The 14,019-nt window shown below is 46.3% G+C and overlaps 1 protein-coding gene across 3 annotated transcripts in view; it reads right to left on the bottom strand.

Annotated features, from left to right (window-relative positions):
• BBS2 (Bardet-Biedl syndrome 2) overlaps positions 1-14,019 on the bottom strand; it is a 171,956-nt gene that overhangs the window by 119,041 nt on the left and 38,896 nt on the right. For all 3 annotated transcript variants that reach the window (XM_029608717.1, XM_029608716.1, XM_029608718.1), the window contains exon 7: positions 2,626-2,730. In XM_029608717.1, the coding sequence (XP_029464577.1) occupies positions 2,626-2,730 (105 nt within the window). The remainder of the gene's footprint in view (positions 1-2,625; positions 2,731-14,019) is intronic.

The raw sequence follows: 14,019 nt of genomic DNA on the forward strand, positions 1-14,019 counted from the left end.
AAGGATTTCAAAATCCTGATGCAGGGCCTGTCTGAGGAGGAGGTTGGGTTCTAGGTGCTCTTGGATGTCTAGCTTGGCCTCTCTGGGCTGGTCTGGACGGTCTGCCACGGGTTGCTGGGGGGTAGTATCTCTGTGATCGATAATAGGGCTTTCTGGAGTCTTTCCTGGCTGGTCGATGTGCAGACGATTGTGACTCTGGTGGAACAGAAGAGAGTTGATGTAGAGTCTCCGAATGTTCTTTCAGCTGTGTTACAGCATTCCGTACTTTCTCTCCAAAGAGATTGTCTCCTGCACAAGGAAAGTCCGCCAATCTTTCCTGAATTTCTGACCGAAAGTCCAAAGCTTTCAGCCAGGCCCATCTACGAGCACTGATTTCTGTTGCAGCCATTCTGGACAATGCTTCGACACTGTCATAGGCTGCATGGACCACATGTTTCCCAGCTTCTAAGCCTTTATAAATGATATTATTGAAGGAATCTTGGAACTGCTGAGGAAGTGAATCTGACAGCTTTTGCGTCTGCTTCCACAAATTGCGCTGATATTGAGTCATATATAACTGGTATGACGCAATTCTGGAAACCAGCATGGACCCTTGAAACATTTTTCGGCCATGGGTGTCCAGAAACTTTTGATCCTTCCCAGGTGGCATAGATGAGTGTGGTTGGATTCTCTTCGATTTCTTTTCGGCTGACTCCACCACCACAGACTGGTGTGGAAACTGGGTTTTCTGAAAACCTGGAATATGTTGCACCAGGTAAGTGGCGTCAGTCCGCTTGTTTACTGGTGGTATGGTACTAAGGTGTTCCCATAGTCTGTGCTGGAGATCCACGAGTACTTCATGTACAGGGATTGCCAGAACTTCTTTAGGAGGATCCACAAACTGTAAAACCTCTAGGGCTATTTATCTGGTGTCCTCCTCTGTCGCTAACTGAAAAGGAATGGTATCAGCCATCTCTCTTACAAAGTTGGAAAAAGAGAGGTCCTCTGGAGGGGACTTCCTCCTCTCTTCCGGAGGGGAAGGATCCGATAAAATATCCTCCGATGAATTATCGGTGTCTCCCTCATCCCAGGTGTCTGAAGGTCGTCGAGGTGGCATGGAGTGAGGGTGGGATGGTAGCATCGAAGGCATCGACGGTTTCATCGGTGGTATCAATGGAAGCAATGGAGAAAAAGAAGGCCTCGGATGTGATATGCCCGCGATCCTGGTATTGGTTCAGGCATCGGTAAACTCTTCGAGACATCATCGTCGCTAGGACTGGGAAGCGGAGTTTTTGATCCTAGTGGGAGAGATTGAACTGGAATGGCACCGAGAAGAGCATCTAGCTTGGCGAGTAACGGCGCCAATAGTGTCAAGTCCAGCATTGGTGTTGGTGCGGGTATCGGTGCTGGTGATGGAATCGGCATCGGTGATTGCATTGGTGCCGGCGATGGAATCGGAACTGGTGATGGAATCGGTGCCGGTGCTGGCAATGGCATTGATGGAATCTCCCGTAAAGCTTCTTTAACCGCCTGGCGGATGAAACCGTCCAGTTCCGCCCTTATAGCTGGTGAAGTCAGAGCAGCTAAAGGGGGTGGCAGTGAAGGTGGAACTGGCCCTTCCACAGATCCCTGTGGTGGCACGGTACCCGGCACTGAACCGGTGGGGATCGCCTGGGAGTGATAGGCATTGATGGTACAGATGACTCCTCTATCCAAGGTTTTTTCGGAGTTGGCTCGATAGGTATCGATTGCCCCCTGGACATTGATTCCAGAGCTCTTTGATGCCGGTGCCAATGTTTCTCCCGATGCTCGTTGCCCTTTTTCTCGAGTACCGAGGTGGATTTTATAGACGACTGAGGAGTCGGAGTGAACGGTCACCAGCTTCATCGGGACGTCGTCGTGTCTTAAATACTAACTTTTTTGCTGCTCCAGCCGGAGCCGAATATCTTCTCCAGCCGGAGACGGGCTGGAGAAGATGCTGGCAGACGGGCTGGAGCCCGTCTGCCTTTTGCTGTCATCTCAGCACACTGAGGGCATGTCGATACATCATGTTTCTCGCCCAAACACAACAAATTTTCGACATGTGGGTCCGTAATGGACATGGTGCAAAGACAATTCGGGCATTTCTTAAACCCGGTAGCCATTTTGAAGGCCGGACAGCCATCGACAGTCTTCTGACTAAAATATTCGAAATAACGGTATCAACCGGAAAAATGTACTCACTGGACGGTGGAAAAAGGGAGACCCCTATGGAGGGGATAACTTTGAAAAACTTGTAACTTTTTCCGTTAAGAAAAAATAGTGTGTGGAAATTACCACACAGGGCTCCTTCATCGCGAGGCTAATAGCAGCGCGGAAAAAAGAAGACTGAAGGAGGACCCCTGTGGCTCGAGGGATCATGGCATGCTGGGCATGCTTAGTTGGCTCAGTGTGCCAGTCAAACTTTGACAGAAAGCTTTCCGCGATAGGGTTCCGTCCAGTGATGTCACCAATATGTGAGGACTATATCCTGCTTGTCCTGGGATAAAAGTGCTCTACACATACTCCTTGAAGCAGATTTTCTCTTATTGCTCAAAAGAAATATCCAAGCCTCAGAGGCACACATTCTTTCTTTTTCTGAAACTACTGGATTGTCCTTGTACTTACTTTAATCCTCCAGTATCGCACTGTTCTGTCGTATACACCAACAGTACCATTAGAGAGGGCATAACCAAATCGATTGCCATTCATTGGGCAAAGTGCTGTGATTGTCTGGGAAAAAAAAAAGGAATTTCAATCCAAAACTAGGGGCTGTAAAGTACATAGAGTTTGGATGTGGAGGGCTTAAAGTTACACAAATCTAATTAAATTCACTTGTTTCAGAGAAATATGAAACACATGGATACTATAATCTATAACAATTTGCCAAGACAAAAAATAAATTCTGAAAGACTTGCTTAACGTGAACTAACGTACAATGATGAAAATAATTATAACATACTAATATTGAGGTTTTTATGTAATGTCTCCTATCTCAATACACTTATAATTGGGATCTCCCTGTCTCTAAGAAGGAACACAGTAAAACTGTGCTGAAATTCAGCATAGTTGTTAGCTCACATATTAAAAAAGGCTGTAAGCAAATGGTATACTAATGAATCAGGAGTTAAAAAGTGCACAAACGAATTAAAATGTGGGCTCAACCTTTTGCATAAACTGAGCACACATTTTAATTCTAGTGGGAAGAGGGAGTCTCTAGGACTCAAGATTTATGCACACTAAAAACAAGCACTTTTGTTCACACAAAATGTTTTTTGCACATAAAATAGGATTTATGTTCACAGAAATGATTTCAGTGCAAACATTTATTTTATTTATTTATTTGCTTTTGTATACCGACATTCATTGGGGTACATCACATCGGTTTACATGTTGGCGTGGAAAAATAGTAGAACGAATGTGTCCTACTATTTTTACATGGAATGGAGGCACATCAATAATGCATATCAATAGTTAATACAGATACATTTTTGCAGTGTTGAGCATTGAGGAGAATGTATTCAGACAGTTCAACGGGGCGATTTGATTCGATCAGCTCAACAGGGCAATATCTATAGTTGTTGTTTACATGGGGAAGTTTGTACATGGGAGACTTATTGGGGCTTATTGGAGTGTGCGGACATGTCAAGGTAAATTGGAATTGTGAGGTTTCCATTTTTTATTGTGAGGTTGGGGTGGGGATGGGAGGGGGGGGTTAGGCTGAGGGGGAAGGCTTTTTGGAATAGCCAGGTTTTTAGGTTTTTTTTGAAAGACTGGGTGGAAGTCTCCAATCTGAGTTGTTCAGGGAGTGTGTTCCACAGGGAGGGGCCCGCTATTGATATGGTGCGTTCTCTGGTTGCGGTGAGGTGTGCTTATTTTGCGGAGGGGATGTTTAGCAGGCCGGTGTTCTTTGATCTGAGGTTTCTTTGGGTGTGATGGTGGGTATCTTTTAGCCATTCTGTTCTAAGAATTTCAGCTTATATGTCAACGAGATTCTGAATGAACACCTCAAATTTGCTTATTTTCGCCCGAGTCTAAAATGCTACAATTACTAGATTATACCTGTATTCCCCAGTCTCCTTAAGCAGCCTGGGGTTGATTTTGAAGCTAGAGACAGAAAATTCTGCAGCAAAGTTTCTAAAATTCTGTGCCACATTTGTGTAAATTTGCATATGTGTGCAAAGTAAATGATGTAAATTTGATTTTATATTATAAAACAAAATAGTTGTCAATGTATTTATTTATTTATTTAAAACTTTTCTATACCGTCGTTTAGTGATATACCATCACAACGGTTTACAAATAGGCACATAAATAAGTTCGAAATGGATTTACTTTAACCAGAGGGTGCCATAGTTGTTCAGATACATGATTCGGTATTATAAGCTATATGTAAAGTGTATTAACATTCTCTTTATGAGCTAACCGTGGATGCGGTATACTGTAATTCTTTAACTTGCTTGTGTTTGTATAATTTTGCTTGTGTTTGTATAATTTTGCTTGTGTTTGTATAATTTTTGTTCTTTTTTGAGTAGAGAAGAGGGATCTTGGGGATCAATAGAGGCAGGCGATCTTGAAGATAGGGATGAGTAGACAAAAGGGAGAGAAGAGAAAAAGGGAGGAAGAGTCTGGGATAGCTGGGGGGAGAAGAAATGAGAACGTGAAATTACTTCTTACCTGATTATTTCCTTTCCTTAAATCCAGTTAGACGAGTCAAGTAGTCTTTGCTCACCGACCAGCAGATGGAGAAGAAATCAACAGGTTCACTGATATAATTTCTTATATGCATCTGTGCTGACACCAGCCTGCCAGTATTTCTAAAAACAAGCTAAACTGTGGACGCTATCACTTCTTTATGAAAGAACTGTAGCACAGAGGAGCCACCCTCCCCCCTCACCTTGAAGCCATCAACAGAGTTATCAGAAGGATAAAATTCATTTTCCTCCACATGTCTGTTCTTTTACATCCTGGTCTGCTTTTTGCCCTGGGGAATGGAGGCATTTGATGGTATTAGTGGGGCCGGGCAGTTCCTTGTGAAAGCCCTTGCCTCACTCAAAAAGCCTGCAGGCCTTTGAAAAACTCTCTAGAAATGGCTGCCCAAGGAAGAGAAGCCACATCTAGGGTGGAGGATGTCTACACCACTGCTCCCAACATAGCTTCAATCCTCAGATCAACCCCTGGTGTTAAAACGCCATGTTCAGGGCTGGGGAGTGGATCCAAAGTTCCACTCACAGCCCTGCGGCTGTAAAGTGGATGCCAGGGCCTCATCCATTAATGTAGAGCCAGCGATAACACTTACTCTGTCAGCTACCTGAGCTGCCAATCCCCTGCTGTGCTGAATTCAGTGCTCTGCAGGTCCCCTTTAGCCTTTGAACAATTGTGACGATATTGTGATCCTCCCCCGGGCTGCATTTCCTTAAACTACAAATCTACCACAGTGCGGCCTTCTTCTGCGCTCCATGCTTGATGCCATTTTAAAGCCATCCTGTGAACCTGTATTGGAAAAAAAGTGATGTTCCTCTGCACTCCCCCAAACTCCAAATTTGGGTAACATCCTGTTCACCCCAACAGACCAAAAAACTCACACCGATTGTCCTGCAGGCTCCTTTGCTGCCACTAAGGTCTGCCGTTTTATTTTTTTATCTTTATTGTTACTGTCCAGAACAAAAGCTCATTCTTCAATAAACTGGTTAGTCAATAATGTGCAGTCTCTTAGTTAAAAACAATTTAAGAACGTTTCTTCTATGAACTTGTCCAAACCCTTTTTATACTCAGTTATGCTAGATGCCTTGACCACTTCCTCCTTCAAAAAACTCCAGAGCTTGATTGTAAGTTGAGCTAAAAATACTCTTTCCAATTTGTTTTAAATCTGCTACTTATTAGCTTAAAAGAGTGTCTCTTAGTCCTAGTGTTATTTGAAAATGTAAACAGCCATTCTCTATTCTACTCCACCCATGATTTTCTAGACTTCAATCATCTTATCTCTTCTGCAAGCTGAAGAGCCCTAACCTGTTTAGCCTTTCTTCATAAAGCAGCTGTTCCAACCCCATTCCCATTTTTGTTGCCCTTCTTGGTATCTTTCTAACTCTGCTATATCCTTTGTGAGATGGAGTGGCCAGAATTTCACACAATACTCAAGATGCATTCACACCACTGATCTATACACTCCTTTCCAAATAATTCCTAGCACTGTTTGCTTTTTTAGCCATCGCCACACACTGAGCTGACAAATTCAACATACTGTCCACAAAGGAAAATTAGTTTCTTACCTGATAATTTTCGTTCCTGTAGAAACACGGATCAGTCCAGACTCCTGGGTTTTGCCCCCCTCTAGCAGATGGAGACAGAGAAGTTTTCAAAATAAAACTCTGCCTTATATAGGATGGTGCCACCTACAGTCCGGCAGTATTACTCAATGTCAAAGCATAATGGCTCTCAAAAAAACCACCATAACTATGTACAATAACCCTTCAACAAGAAAAAGAAATAACCGGTTCACTTAACCCTCCTAGGAACTGAACCTGTAGAACCACTTCAGGACGGTCAATCCAATTTCTGCAGATCTGAAAACAAATCAATCTATAACTGAACGGACTCTCCCTTACTTCCATGCGTTCCCCAGGCGGGACTCTGGACTGATCTGTGGTACTACAGGAACGAAAATTATCAGGTAAGAAACTAATTTTCCTTTCCCTGTACGTACCCGGATCAGTCCAGACTCCTGGGAAGTATCAGAGCTTTCTTACCTGGGATGGGATCTGGAGAGGCCCGCTCTAAGCACTGCTTCTCCAAAGCCTCCTTCACCCGGTGCCTGAACATCCAGTCTGTAGTGTCTGGCAAAGGTATGTAAAGACTTCCAAGTCGCCACCCTGCAGATCTCCTGTAGTGAGACCATTTGACCCTCCGCCCAAGAAGCCGCGAACGGGTAGAATGAGCCCGAAGACCAAACGGTACAGGCTTACCACGCTGCAAATATGCCGAGCCTATAGCCTCTTTCAACCAGTGCGAAATCGTAGCTTTAGATGCCATATTTCCTCATTTCAGACCAGCCCACAACACAAAAGATGATCCGTCACACGAAACGCGTTAGTAACTTCCAGATAACGGCAACAATGCCCGACGAACATCCAACTTCCGTAAGTCTTTAGACATAGGGTCTGACCGGTCCAAAACGGGAAACAACGGAAGCTCCACTGACTGATTCCTGTGAAAAGCAGACACCACTTTCGGAAGAAAGGAAGGAACCGTCGCACCAGAATCCCGAAATTCTCAGAAACGGCTCCCTACAGGTTAGAGCCTGGAGCTCTGATACCCTGCGAGCAGATGTGATAGCGATAAGGAAAATCATCTTAACGTGAGATCCTTTATTATAGCCGTTTTCAGAGGCTCAAGGGGCGCCGAACACAGAACTGAGAGAACCAAGTTCAGATTCCAAAAAAGGACAAGGAGTGCCTGATCGGGGGACGTAAATGCTTTGCCCCCTTTAGGAAAGGAGCCACATCGGGGTGAGCAGCCAACGCCATGCCTTGAATGGAACCGCGCAAACAAGAGCTGCCACCTGAACCCCTCAGGGAACTACATGATAAGCCCTTGGCGAGTCCGGATTGTAATAAACCTAAAATATCCAACTCTGAAGACAGAGTAGGAACAATCGCCCTGTCCACACACACCAAGATTCAATGAACAATCAGCACAGACTGTAGGTCTTGCACCTCCAGTCTGCTGGAGACAGAGAAATACTGCCGGACTGTAGGTGGCACCATCCTATAATAAGACGGAGTTTTGTTTTGAAAACTTCTCTGTCTCCATCTGCTGGGGGGGGGGGGGGGCCAAAACCCAGGAGTCTGGACTGATCCGGGTCCATATAGGGAATGAAGGAGTATGAAAAGCGTCCCTTCCTCAATTACAGTCCTGCTTATATCTTCCCTGTTCTTCCTCCTACCCCATCCTCTGTGCCCTCTTCCTGGTCCCCCAGCCAATCTTCCCTCTTTCTCTCAGTCCTTTTCCACCACCAATCTTCTCTCTCCTACCCCTTTCCAGTACAACCAATTCTCTCTCTTGGTCCCCTCTTCCTCCCAAATCATGGGTATGATCAGGTGTCTCTCCCAGTCAATCTTCTCTATCTCTTGTTGCTCCCTCTCCCTCTCATTCCTTCCCTTCAGAGCCAATTCTCTCTCTCTCTCTCTCTCTTTTGTTCCTTAATCCCTATCCACTTGATCCCCTCTCTTTCATTTTTCCCCACTAACCAAACCTTCCACAGTTAGCAGTACTTCATGCCAAGTCTGCCTCCTCCTGCCACGAGGTCTAACTCATATTTTGAACCACTCAGGGCACCACAGTCTCATATGGTTCAAAGTGGGAGTTTGGCCAAAGTGGCATGAGGAGGAGAACGCAACATGATGAGCTACTTTCCTCCTCCTGTTGCTGGATTAGTATATTGGGGGGGGGGGGGGTGAGGAGAGGAAGGTAGGCAGAACCCTGCACATGCCCAGCCAGGCCACCCTTAACCTAGTTTCTCATGATCCTGCAGAGACTAGCATATTCTGTGGCAAAGGCCAGATTTTACAGACTTCACGATAGTATTACAGGAAACTGGGATTCCTGCTCATACACACTCATCTATATAGACACTCTAAAAGCTGAACTAACACACACACACAATTCATCCATACATTTTACTTCTAGAAGTAGTTCAACACCCAGACCCAGGATCCATGTTTAGAAATAAATATTTGGATTTATATGAAGAAGTTTATTATTTGGATTGATATTTTCAAATTAGTGGGGAATTCATAGTTTAAATTGGGAAATATAAGATTTGTGCTGAATTGTAATTTATATACTGTAATTTATGTATATTGTTATTTTAAGTGCAATATGTTGTTTTTAAAAAAATGTATGGATGAATTGTGTGTGTGTTAGTTCAGCTTTTAGAGTGTCTATATAGGTGAGTGTGTAATTTTGTTAAAATAAACGTTATACACATTGTGAATGTGTTATCTCTCTATTTGTGTGATATACTTAGTAAGCGAGTAATAGGAGTTATTTATAAATTGTTCACCCTCTGTATTATTTTACCATACTTATGATACAGCAGAGTTGCTTACCTGTAACAGGTGTTCTCACAGGACAGCACATATGGGTGACATCATCAGGATGGAGCCCAATCATGGAACACTTTTGTCAAAGTTTCCAGAACTTTGACTAGCCCCTACTGGGCATGCCCAGCATAGCATCAACCCTGCAGCCTGCAACCAGCAGAGGTCCCCCTTCAGTCTCGTCTTATAGTAAAAGTACATGCGAAAAATAAGATAATAAATCGAAAGCAAACCTAACTCCGCGGGGCGGGTTTCGTGAGGACTAACTTCCTGCTATCCTGTGAGAACACCGAGCAATGCACCAAATGTACCCAAAGACATGCAACAGGCACAAGAACTGGGGTGGAATTTGGTAGAGGGCATCCTGAACCCTACCGGGTTGGTGGAAGGATGTTAGTACCTCAGTTCGCAAATAAGTTGCGTAGCACAGACTGGCCGAAGATGGAATCTTGTCTGCCAGCCTTGTCTAAACAATAATGGGCCGCGAAGGTGTGGAGAGAGCTCCAGGTAGCAGATGTCAGCAAGCGGCACCGAGTGTAGGTGTGCTACTGATGTTGCCATGGCCCTGACAGAGTGTGCTTTAACACGGTCTTGAAGCGGAATGCCTGCCTGTTGGTAATAAAAGGAAATACAGTCCGCTAACCAGGAGGAGAGAGTCTGCTTATCCACAGGTTTGCCCAATTTGATGGGATCAAAGGAAACAAACAATTGAGTGCCTTTCCTGTGGGCAGCTGTATGGCAGCTGTACGGTCTACACAAAAAGCTAGAGCACGTTTAGAGTCAAGGGTATGCACAGCCCGTTCTCCTGGGTTTGAGTGGGGCCTGCGAAAGAAAGTGGGTAGTATAATGGATTGATTGATATGAAACTCTGATACTACCTTAGGGAAAAATTTAGGGTGAGTTCGGAGTACTACCCTGTCATGCAGAAGTTTAGTGTAAGGCAGATAGGTGACTAAGGCTTGTAGCTCACTAACTCTACGAGCCGTTGTGATCGCCAATAGAAAAATCACTTTCCAAGTGAGATAGTGGAGATCACAGGATTGGAGAAGCTCAAACGGTGGTTTCATGAGCCTTCCCAAAACCATGTTGAGGGCCCAAGAAGGGACTGGAGGGTGCAGTGGAGTTTAAGTTGAAGCAAGCCCTTCAAAAATCGTGTGACAAGGGGTTGTACTGAAATGGGTACTTCCCCCACACCTTTATGGAAGGCGGCTACCGCACTAACATGTACCCTGATAGAAGAAGTTTTGAGGCCTGACTCTGACAGGTGCCAGAGATAGTCCAGAAACTTTGGTATGGGACAAGTGAAGGGATCGATGGACATGGAAGTACACCATCCCGTAAACCTTTTCCATTTATAACAATAAGACTGCCTTGTGGAAGGCTTTCGTGAAGCTACTAGGACACGGGAAACCGGCTCTGAAAGGTTAAGAGGTTGAAGTATTAACCTTTCAACATCCAGGCAGTCAGGGAGAGGGCCTAGAGGTTGGGGTGACGAAGGCAGCCTTGTTCTGAGTGATCAGAAACGGGTCCTTCCCCAGAGGAATGTGCCGGTGTATCGATAGGTCATGGAGAATTGGAAACCAGACCTTGGTGATGCAGATTGTGGAGGACACTGGCTGAGAAGACTGAGTCCACTGCGATCTTAGAGTCCACTGCATTACTCTCATGGCGAGGTGAGCCATGGGAGTGACATGCACTGTGGAGGCCAAATGACCCAATACTATCAGGAAATGACGTGCAGTTGAATGTTGTCGAGACTGCAGTCGAAAAGCCAGAGAAGCGAGAGTGACAGCTCAATCCTGAGGTAGGAAAGCTTTCACTCTTAGAATGTCCAAGTCGGCCCCTATGAACAATAGAGTTTGCGAAGGAACTAGTCTGGATTTTTGATAGTTTATGAGAAAACCCAGGGAGATCAGGGAATGTAAAGTGAGGCGAAGGGACGTCAGTGTGCCTTGCCGAGAGGGAGCCCTGATCAACCAATCATCCAGATAGGGGTAGACGTGGACACTCTGACTCCTGAGGTAGGCCGCTACCACCATGAGGCACTTGGTGAAGACGCGTGGGGCAGATGCTAGGCCGAAAGGTAACACTCGATATTGGAAGTGTTTTGAGCCAACTAGGAATCGCAGGAATCTGCGATGTGACGGAGTAATTGAAATGTGTATGTAGGCATCCTGAAGGTCTAGAGAGCAGAGCCAGTCTCCCCTTTGAAGAAGGGGAAGTAGAGAACCCAAGGTCACCATCTTGAACTTTTCTCTTTGTAGGTATTTGTTCAGAGTGCGAAGATCCAATATTGGGTGCACCCCATCTGACTTTTTTGGTATCAGGAAATACCTGGAATAGAACCCGTGCCCTGTTCTGAGAGGGGCACTGGTTCTATCGCTCGGGACTGGAGGAGGAGGGAGACCTCCTGCTCCAAGAGTGGTGAATGATCGGATGTTCCCCACGTCAGCCGAGGCAGGGAATTCGGTGGGACAGAGAGAAAGTTGGGGTGGTAACCTTTGGACACTTCTGTAAGTAGCTACTGATCTGTGGTGACTTGTGTGCCATAGGCTGGAGAAGTGGCACAACCTGCCGCCCGACCGGAATAGTCGGAAAGTAGAAGCTGGGTACTGCTCTCTAGAAAAGAGTCAAAACCCTGCCGCTGGACCTGGTTGAGTGGCTGGCTGTGACTTCTGCCCTCTAGGCTGCCTGGGTTGGCCTTTTTGGTAAGGCTTAGAAGGCCGACCCCTGGACGCTGGGGGATAGTATCTTCTCTGCCGGTAGAATTGTCTCTTAGAATCCCTCTTAAAAGATCTTTTAGATGAAGAAGAGGGATCAGAAGGCAGTAAGGAGAGCTGACGCAGAGTCTCTTGGTGGTCCTTGATCTGCACCACTGCTTCTTGAATCTTTTCACTGAAAAGGTTATCCACCACACAGGGCAAATCAGCCAGTCTATCTTGTACCTCTGGTCTGAGGTCTGAAGATTTCAGCCAGGCCCATCTCCTTGCACTGATACCGGCTGCCGACACCCTGGAAGCGGTGTCAAAAATGTCATATGCTGATCATACTTCATGCTTGCCAGCATCTAAGCCCTTTTGTGCTAGGGCATGAAGTTGGTCCTGGAACTGCAGAGGTAAGGCCTCAGGAAAGTCTTGAATCTTCGTGAACAAGGCCCTATTATAGTGGGTCATGTACAGTTGGTAGGATGCAATGCGAGAGATGAGCATTGATCCATGGAATACCCGTCTTCCAAATGCATCCAGGAACTTCTGATCTTTCTCTGGGGGAATGGATGAATAAGGTTTGGAGCGTCTGGCCCTCTTCTGGGCTAACTCTACAACCACCGAGTGATGATCCAATTGAGTTCTTTGAAAGCCAGGGGCTGACTGAACTAAGTAGGTGGCATCAGCTTTTCGGTTAACAGGTGCCACCGAGCCAGGGTGCTCTCAGTTTCTCTTCAAAAGGATGTCATGAATAGGGATGGACATTATTTCCTTTGGAGCATCGAGAAATTGTAAAAGCTCTAGCATCTGGTGTCTAGAGTCCTCCTCTGTCTGAAGCTGGAATGGGACTGTTTCAGAGATCTCCTTTACAAAATTAATAAAGGACAGGCCCTCTGGAGGAGAACGCTTCCTTTCATCAGGAGGGGAGGGCTGGGAAGGAAGATCATCAGAATCCTGGACCGAATCGTCGGTCCAAGGATTATAAGGGTCATCACCAGCTCCCAAATGTTCTTCAGAAGGAAGTAACAGGGTTATTCCTGAAGGCCCTGGCCTGGGCATCGATGGTCCCGAAGGAGGAATCGAATGCATCGATGGAGGCATCAAGGGCATCAATGGCAGTATGGCTGGCATCGATGGAGGCACCAATGGAATCAGTGACATCGATAGATGTGTCAGTGGTGGCACTCCCGATGGTGGAATGAAGAGCGGTGTTTCTTCATCTTCTTCTGATGACAATGGAATTGGCGAGGAAGGAGTCGGGTCCTTCGGTTCCCTCAGATCCACCGGTGGAAGGGCACCAATTATCTTGTCCATTCTAGCCAATAGCGGTGCCAGCGCCATGGGCATCGGATCGGTGACCGGAGGAGGAAACGATACCGGTATCGATGGAAGTTGGAAGCCCTGGAGTGCTTTGCCGATGGCCTCTTGAATCATCCGATCCAATTCCTCATGGAAACCTGGAATATGGCTACCCGGTTCCGGAGTGGGAGGCAGCACTGGCGTAGCCGGAGGGTCCACCGGTGAAGGTGGAATCGCGGATCCCGGCACCTGTCCAAGTGGGGAAACGCCTCGGGTGATCCAGAGACAGAAGAGAACGAAGCCTTTTCTGTACGGGGCTTCTTTGTCGGAGACTCAGACGACGTCGATGTCGAGGGTTTAGCGGTATCGATGGCCTGAGCTTTCGATGACGGGGGTCGATGTTTTTCTTGATGTTCCCCCCAGTGTTTTTCCAGAGGAGGGTCGACACCGTGGAGTCGTCGAGACCAGTCGGACGCAGCGGATTCCCTGTGCTGGTGCGACGTACACGGCACTGGTTCAGACAAAGTCGAAGCTATCGATGGAGTCAGGGGTTTTGGCCGAAAGAGAAGACCCATCTTATCGAGTCGAGCCATGCGACCTTTTGGTGTCATTTGAGCACATTTGGTGCAAGTAAGGACATCGTGGCCGAACCCTAAGCACATTACACAGACCATATGAGGGTCAGTGATGGGACATCGTTCGAGTGCAGTCGAGGCACGGACGGAAACCCGACGCCATGGCTTCGACAAAATTTAGTTGCGGTGCGGTTGATGGCCGGTAGGCCGCGAGGGAAAAACTCGACGGGAATCGACCACAAATGGGCAAAAAACTTACCATTCGACCGCGGAGCAAAGAAATTGATAAGAGGACCCCTGTGGGGTAACATTTTTTGAAATTTTTCAAACAAAGTTCCCTGAGGA

Source organism: Rhinatrema bivittatum, chromosome 7 (genome assembly GCF_901001135.1).
Source record: "Rhinatrema bivittatum chromosome 7, aRhiBiv1.1, whole genome shotgun sequence".
Lineage (NCBI taxonomy): Eukaryota > Metazoa > Chordata > Amphibia > Gymnophiona > Rhinatrematidae > Rhinatrema > Rhinatrema bivittatum.